Source organism: Lepidochelys kempii, chromosome 1, assembly GCF_965140265.1.
Source record: "Lepidochelys kempii isolate rLepKem1 chromosome 1, rLepKem1.hap2, whole genome shotgun sequence".
Taxonomy (NCBI): domain Eukaryota; kingdom Metazoa; phylum Chordata; order Testudines; family Cheloniidae; genus Lepidochelys; species Lepidochelys kempii.
The window spans coordinates 211942851-211951769 of NC_133256.1; the positions used below are offsets into that span (position 1 = coordinate 211942851).

An 8919-nucleotide genomic window follows, 5' to 3' on the forward strand; every position below is an offset into this window, starting at 1 on the left:
GCCCTTGAATTTTCGCTGCCACTACCAAACATCTAACACAGGTATTATTATTATTAGGAAACAGTTCGTTTGGAAACGTCTTTCCCCAAAAAATCCTCCCAAAAATTACCCCCTTTTTTCTGGGGAAGGTTTGATAAAAATCCTCCCCAATTTGCATAGGTGACCACAGACCCAAACCCTTGGATCTTAAGAACAATGAAAAAACATTCAGGTTCTTAAAAGAAGAATAGAAGAAAAAGTAAAAAAGAATCACCTCTGTAAAATCAGGATGGTAAATACCTTACAGGGTAATTAGATTCAAAACATAGAGAATCATAGAATCATAGAATCATAGAATATCAGGGTTGGAAGGGACCTCAGGAGGTCATCTAGTCAACCCCTTGCTTAAAGCAGGACCAATCCCCAATTAAATCATCCCAGCCAGGGCTTTGTCAAGCCTGACCTTAAAAACTTCTATGGAAGGAGATTCCACCACCTCCCTAGGTAACACATTCCAGTGTTTCACCACCCTCATAGTGAAAAAGTTTTTCCTAATATCCAGCCTAAATATCCCCCACTGCAACTTGAGACCATTACTCCTTGTTCTGTCAATCCCTCTAGGCAAAACCTTAAGTTACAAAATTACACAAAAACAGGAATATCCATTCCTTTCAGCACATCTTATTTTCTCAGCCATTTAAAAGAAATCAGAATCTAACACATATCTAGCTAGATTACTTACTAAGTTCTAAGACTCCATTCCTGTTCTGACCCCGGCAAAAGCATCACACAGACAGACCCAGACCCTTTGTTTCTCCCCCCCTCCAGCTTTGAAAGTATCTTGTCTTCTCATTGGTCATTGTGGTCAGGTGCCAGCGAGGTTATCCTAGCTTCTTAACCCTTTACAGGTGAAAGGGTTTTTCCTCTGGCCAGGAGGGATTTTAAAGGTGTTTACCCTTCCTTTATATTTATGACACCATGAAATACATCCTGGTTGTAGCCTTTCTGGGAGCAGCTGGTAAGTTCATTTTTTATTTTACTTTACAGTGAAGTTTAGATGTGATGAAAAGGGCCAGGTTCTGTAGTGCTGGAGGGTGAAGTCCCGTTTTATCCCCGAAATTGTCAAGGCAACACTAGTGCAATATTCCTTGACCTCCAAACATGCATACATCCTGACCTCCCTGCTGAGACTATCAGCCACTGGCTAATTGTCACAGTGTTTCATTGTGATATGGACACATGGCACTGGAAGCTGGACTGATTGAGTCCCACAGCCTGATTTCAGAGAGCAACCAACAAAGAGCCATCAGCTGTGGAGACCTTTTGGCTACCACCAGCTTGAGCTTGAAGCAAAGTCAGCATCCTACAAGTGAGAGGTTTCATATCCCATTCCCAATCCCCTCATCCAGACTGGCTCCATGATCCCCATGATGGATATTAATTTATTTCTTCTTCTTTCACCCATTTGCCTTCCCCATTGATGACACTGATGATGACAAGATCGTGGGAGGCTACACATGCCCAAAGAACTTTTTGCTCTACCAGGCATCCCTGAACATCGGGTACCATTTCTGTGGAGGTGCCCTCATTAACAGCAGATGGGTTGTCTCAGCCGCTCACTGCTACAAATCGTGAGTAGAAAATATTTGTGCTGTTAAACTACTGCTTCCCCTGCAGCCCTAATGCCCCTGTTGGCTCTGAGAGTGTCACATCTGATTAACTAAGCATGGGTCAGGAGAGGAATGCCTCAGTCCTTCAAGAAGTGGAGAGAGGCTCTGGAGAGGCTCTGGAGAGGCTCAGGAGAGGCTCTGGTTTCTGTGTCAGTACTGACTGCAGTGCTCCAGCAGCCTGGCACAATTGCCCTGCTGCATGAGGTGATGATTCGGTTCTGGGTGACCCTTTTTCTGCGTTAGTACTGAATCTTCCCTAGCATGAGGCACCTGTCGTGGTGACCATCGATGGATATGTCTACACTTTGAGCTGGAGGCGTGATTCCCAACTCAAGGAGATGTACATGCTGAAAATAGAGTGAGGCAGTAGCAGTGTGAGTGGTAGGAAGGGTTAGCCACCCCCAAGCACTTACCCACCCGAGCCCATAGGCACATACTTGGGGCTGCTAGTGCCTTCCACAACTTGCACCACCATGGCTTCACTCTTACTTTTAGCATGCTTGCTCAATTAGAGCTAGCACAAGAATGTCTCCCTGAGCTTGGAATCACCCCTCCAGATCAAAGTGCCCTACAGTGGTCTAGTAGTTTCTGGGAGTCTCTTTTTTGCCTTAGGGAGGAAACTGGCTTTGTAAGAGTTGGATCATGAAGCAAAGTTGCAAAAAGTGGAATGATGGACTTACAAAGAATGAATGAATGAATAGCAAAGCAGAGCAAAATGGGCACCCCGTGTGTTGACCATAGGGTGACCAGATGTCCCGATAAAATCCGGACTGGCCTGATTTTTAGTTCTTTGTCCCGCATCCCAATATTGCGGCTTTGGCAGCTCCAGTGTTTTTTTTTTGTTTGTTTGTTTGTTTGTTTGTTTTTGCATCCCCTATGTGTCCCGATATTTTGTCCATTTCATCTGGTCACTCTAGCTGACCATCACTAGTTCTGTGACATGTGTAGAGAGGCGTAGGCCAACCAGAATATCACCCAGGTCTCCTCTCCCTGCTCCCCATGTTGTGCTTCAGCCAAAGCAGTACTCCCAGGACTTCCCTGCACTGTGGATTGGGTATTAAGCTAAATCCTGGTGTGTGAACTCGACGCCAGAGAGCTGCCCACTGAACTAGAGCAACGGAGACCTTAGTGCTGGTGTTGACAGCAACTGTAGTTGTGGTAATATCCATAGTGATGGTGAGGGTTGTTATGATAATGATGATGAATAACGATGGTGACAGTGCTGGTGAGGATGCTGTTATTCCGTTCTCTTTTTCAGCTCTATCCAGGTGAGGCTTGGAGAACACAACCTGGCAGTCAGAGAAGGCACTGAACAGTTCATTAATTCAGCCAAAGTCATCCGTCACCAGAATTACAGCCCCTAGACGCTGGACAATGACATCATGCTCATCAAGCTGGCCAGTGCAGCTACCCTCAAACCCTACATCAACACAATTGCCCTGCTGACCAGCTGTGTGGCCACTGGCACCCAGTGCCTGATCTCTGGCTGGGGCAACACCCTCAGCAGTGGCAGTAAGTGCTCTTTGGGAGTGTAGAGCTTCTCTAGGACACTGGAGACATTTATTGACCCAGTGGTGGGCCCCAGGGAAGAGAGTATGGGGAAGGGAGAGCACTTGTAGGGGAGGTGGTTTGAAGAGAGAGCCCATGTGGGGAATTATGGCTCAAAGGGAAAAGCCTGTGGAGAGCAGGGGCCTTTTATCTGATTTAAATATGTTCTCTTCTAATATCCTTGATTTTCTCTTGTTCTTTGTTATTGGCATGGGGCAGGCTGAAGCACCAAACACATTCTTCTATGATATTCAGGAGGAAGTCCTCCATCCCCATTATTTGAGACATTCAATGGGCTAGATCCTGAGAGTTGCTGAGCACCCACAGTTCCCCCTGAGATCAGTGAACTCAATGGGTTATCCACACCTCTAAGGATGGAGGAAAATATTTTATTTCAAATTTAAGTTTATTACATTAGAACTCCATTTTTACAATATAACTCCTGCACTAGCCTAGGGAGCAGGAACAGGGATCATAGAATCATAGAATATTAGGGTTGGAAGGGACCTCAGGAGGTCATCTAGTCCAACCCCCTGCTCAAAGCAGGATCAATCCCCAATTAAATCATCCCAGCCAGGGCTTTGTCAAGCCTGACCTTAAAAACTTCTAAGGAAGGAGATTCTACCACCTCCCTAGGTAACGCATTCCAGTGTTTCACCACCCTCCTAGTGAAAAAGTTTTTCCTAATATCCAACCTAAACCTCCACCACTGCAACTTGAGACCATTACTCCTTGTCCTGTCCTCTTCTACCACTGAGAATAGTCTAAAACCATCCTCTCTGGAACCACCTCTCAGGTAGCTGAAAGCAGCTATCAAATCCCCCCTCATTCTTCTCTTCTGCAGACTAAACAATCCCAGTTCCCTCAGCCTCTCAGAATGAGCCAAATCCACTTGGGGTATCCGGCTACTGATCCATAGGCTACACACCACCCATGACTCCAGTGCAGAAGCTGGCTCAGAGTGATCCAACTGGTCTTTTCCATTTACTGGTTTCCTCTGATCTTTGGGATGCTCTTTTCTAAGTCCAATTGGCTGCCCATTTTCTGGAACCCAGAGATTAACTGTGCAATGGATCAGGCTGAACAAATCCCCAGTTGTGGATTCTGATCCCTCTGGAGGAAGGGAATCCCTACGCAATGATAACGATCCTGTGGGAAAGCTGGGAGCTGCTGGAGAAAAAGCCAAGGGGATAGAAATGCTACTTAGAGAGAGGGCACTATTCCAGTTATTGAAAGGGCAGCTGTAATTTCACAGTGAATTCAAGGATTTCCATTATTAATTTTCTCCCATTTCTTGTTGCTAACTACCCTGACCTCCTGCAGTGCCTGAAAGTTCCTGTCCTGTCCCCCAGCAAGTGCAGCGGTGCCTATCCAGGACAAATCACTAGTAACATGATCTGTATCGGATACCTGGAGGGGGGCAAAGATTCCTGTCAGGTAAAATAGCTCCCCCACACCTCTCACTTGTCTCTACCCTCCACCCCCACTCAACCCTCTGCAAAATAGGCATCACACATGGTTCGTTATTGCCTGAAGGACTGAAATATGTTGGTGGCTGATATGGTGCTGACTCTTGGTCTGTTTCCTAGTTGGAAACTTGTCCTCACCTCATAATGAACCATTTTTAGTGGTGCTTCTTGGCCTCATTCTTGGCAGTCTCAGCAGAGGCCAAGGACTGATTTTTATTTAGTTAGACTAAAATTTTCAATGTTAGTCATGGATTTTGAATGCCTCCATTTTTTGATGCCAGACTTGAGACTCCTTGGCCCTGGATTTCAGAGGCGGTGAACACCTGCTGCTCCAACTCAAGCCCTTAAAAGATGCAGATGCTTAACATATGTTAAAATCAGTATCAAGGTGTCTTGAGGTGGGTTCCCAAAGTGGAGATATCCAAATCAATGCCCACTTTAGAAATGTTGGCTCTGCAGGTTGTTCTGAGGGACGTATCATCATGTATATTTAAGCCCGACAGAACACATGAATGGATTGATCCTCAGAATTCATATGTACTGATGGGACACTGAAACACAGGATGATTCGATAGCCCAATTTTCAGCTCAACTTATCTTGGGGTCAATGGGAGCTTGCAAATCAGTATGTGGATGACTAACCTGCAGATTGTCCTTTGTCTCTAACCCATGAAAAACAAATTCCCTTTTGGCACTTAGATATGGTGTCTCCAGGCCACAGCACATTAATATGAGACAGGGTGGATTTGTGTGAAGCTGTCTGTGCCATACTTCCCCTCTGAATAAACAGAGCATTCCCATCCTGTGGGGTTTTCATCTAGCACCTTTCACTTAAAATGTGATATCAAGGCTGACATGAGATCAGCACTATCAAACTGCCCCTCTCATTACTAGACTTTCTCATAAGCCACCAAAAGGACTTAGTATCTCTGTTGCTTTGTCAAAAAGGCAGAATCCCCTCTTGATTGTAATGCCTGCTAAACACCATTTTACAATCTTTGTTGCAGGGGGATTCCGGTGTCCTAGTAGTCTGCAATGGGAGACTCCAAGGGATTGTCTTCTGGGGAATTGGTTGTGCACAGAAAGGCTACCCCGGGGTCTACACTAAAGCGTGCAACTATGTCTCCTGGATCCAAAATACCATCGCTACCAACTGAGATTCTCTCATGTCATGTGACCAGTACTATCTTCCACACGCCATTTCCTCAGCCATATATGAGACTTTCCAACTCTATGGAATAAATAGAGTTTGATGCAACATTGTGTTTGTATAAATGGTCTTTGGCTGTTTTTCTGCTTGGGTATACTACATGGGAACTGGTAACCTTACTGAAAACAAAAGTAATCACATATTTTTGTAGTGCCTTCCAGATGGAAGGGTCTCAAAACGCTTTACTGTCTGTATTTCTAGGATTCACTCAGCCAGTATTGAAGTGCAACCACTTCTGGAGTGGAATGCAGAAGCAGTTTAATAGCACTCAGTCAAATTAATGCGGCACAACTGTTTCAGAGAACAGCTGAAGAAGAAAACTTTATCCAAGTGAAAATAGATGTGGCAAGGCACCTCTTCTGCTTCACCAGACTTAGCGCTCCCTCCTCTGGCAGGAACCGGGCCTGGGGTAAATCAGCCCCCACTCTAGAGCGTGTCTGTCTTCCCTGTTCAGGGTTTGTTTCTCAGAGCCTTCCTGGTAGGCCTCAGAGCAGGCCTGAGGAGTGCTCCTCTGCCAAACAGAGGGAAAAAGTCTAGAACGCATCAAAACAAAAGGGGAATACCCCTTGGAAGGGGTTGTCCTGTCACTGGCCCCGAGGTGTCAGTCCTTCCCCTAAACAGGCACTGGATTTTGGGTGTCTCCCCTATGGGGAGGAGCGCAGTCTCTCACACTGGAGAAGCCTATCTTCCTGCTGCCTCCAGCCTTGCAGCAGTTTGTCCCCCCACCGGCACCAGCTCCGGCACCGGCACCAGCACCAGGAGAGAGATTTTAACAGGTTTCAGGCAGCCCTTAATTGGACTCAGCTGTCCTTAATTGTCCTGAAGTAACTGTTAGAGAGCTTATTCCTTTATTCTCCCACTTCCCTGGTCTTTCTCGCATGAACAGAGAGCAACAATACCCGAAGTCTGAAGGTGCAAACAGTTTGATGTTTATTGGGGTGAACTTCCAGCAAGTTTAAATCCAAGTTCCTTTTTCCTTATTTTTGAATCCCAACTTACTTCCTGTTTGCCCCTCATTTATATAATAATATTCTTAGCTATACCTTAACCAATCATTCTACTGAAATTTAACTAACCAATCCGCTAACCAATTATATCCCACCACCTTAACTAGTTTATACCCAGCAAAATTAATTATACAGCAGACAAAAACAATCACAGAACCAGACAGAGACCATACAAATAATAGCAAAGTGGGAACTATAATGACAAAACAATACAGAAGCGACAATTTCACCACCACATCTATAAAGACATAAGGGTTTCCCAGCTGTGTCTATTGATAAGTGAGTTCTTACCAAACAGAAAACTATCAACCTAAATTTCCTTTTACATTTTCTAGGCTCTTCCCTTTCTCTGGAGGTGATAGATCAGATCACCTTCCTAACAGCCCCATACTGACTAGTTCGGGATGTGAGGATGTGACCGTTCGCTTCCCAGCTTATGGCTGCCTCTGCTGCTTAGCCAAAGGCATTGGCCTAAGAACAGGGCCTCAGACTGTCACAGTGAGAGAAGGCCCTTACACAGATTCTTTCTTGTATACCTCTATTACTAGCTAAATGATAAACATATACCTACATTCTTAGAGTACAGGCCTTTACAGACAGGCCTGAATATCTATATCCTAACAGTAACCCTCACCAACCTGTAGGAAAAGCATTTAGCATTATTGGGCTAACATACCTGTTTTCCCAGACCCTCCGGCAGCTATCCAGCCTGACTTTGCCACATAGAGCAGGCATCATACAGTGGTAAAAGGGACCTATCTGAGTTGGAATATATCCAGCTCTCCAGGGCTAATCCCCCTCTGGTTATGAAAGGTGCTGTGGGATTTCTTATGACTCTGAATGCTCAGAGCTTTGGTTTTATGTCTTATCTGAAAGTAGTAGCCCCTATAGCATTGTACTCACTAGTATCATGCTCGAATACAGGGTCAGTGCTGACTCTGAGGCAAGAGCTCCCCCTACTGACTCTCCCTCAACACTCCCTGCAGCACAGTATGGATGAGGGAAGAGTGCCATCACTTGAGTGTACAATACTAACACCACCTATTGCTCATGGCTCTCCAACCTCTTGACAGATGCAATGAGACGCGACAAAGTCAGTCCATCAGTAGGGCTCAGCAATGGTATGGGAAAAGAGCCCGATGCGTGAGTGGCAAACCTTCCCACCTGCCCACTCGCCAGACGGAAGTTGAAGCTCTGCTTCCCCGCTCGCCTGTGACCCTCAGCCTGGCTCTCTGATGGCTCTCCATGGTGACTGCACCAGTCTTAACTCAGCTTCTCCAGACTGAATGATTGTGTGCAGCATTTTTCCAGTGGTCAGTGGGAGTGCTGCATTTCTTGAGGCCTTGCTTGACCTTGTCATTGTATCGGAGGTTTGGCCTTCCTCTGCATGGCAGCCAGGTTGGCCATAGTGCACAGCCTTTGGCAGACAGTCTTGAGGCATGCGTTCCACGTGTCCCAACCAGTGAAGCCTGTGAACATGCAGCAAAGTCTGCATAGACTGTAGGCCAGTTCTCTCAAGGATCTCATTATTGGTGATCTGTTGGGCCCAAGTAACAAGGATTTTTCTAAGGCAGTGGAGGTGGAAACTGTTCAATCTCTGGTCCTGCTTGGAGTATGTAACCCAGCTTTCACAACTCTAAAGAAGGGTACTAAGGACACAAGCTGGATAAACAAGACACCTTTGTGTTCAGGGTTAGCAACTTGTTATTCCAAATATGTGAAGTAAGTTTGCCAAAGGGAACAGAAGCTTTGCCGATTCTAGCATTAACTTCCCTATCAAGGTTAAGTGAGCTGGTGATAATTGAGACAAAATATCAGAAGTGATCCATGTTGTCCAGAACTTCATTATTGACATAGATTTTAGGTGGAATATTGGTACCTTGTGACATGACAACTGTTTTCTTCGTACTGATTACTATGCAAAATTTGGTGCATGCACTGGAAAACTTGTTCATCATGACCTGAAGTTCATCAGGTGAATTAGAGATGAATGAAGCATCATCTGCAAAAAGCAGATCCTGAATAGTGAGCTGGGT

At 45.5% G+C, this 8919-nt stretch overlaps 1 protein-coding gene across 1 annotated transcript; it reads left to right on the top strand.

The window, feature by feature from the left end:
• The first annotated feature begins 957 nt into the window (after positions 1 to 957).
• Positions 958 to 5823, top strand: LOC140898644 (trypsin I-P38-like). Its single transcript, XM_073312779.1, is given in 5 exon segments — positions 958 to 997; positions 1445 to 1610; positions 2908 to 3159; positions 4496 to 4634; positions 5674 to 5823. Coding segments are annotated over 5 exon segments (747 nt in total).
• Positions 5824 to 8919: the final 3096 nt, after the last annotated feature.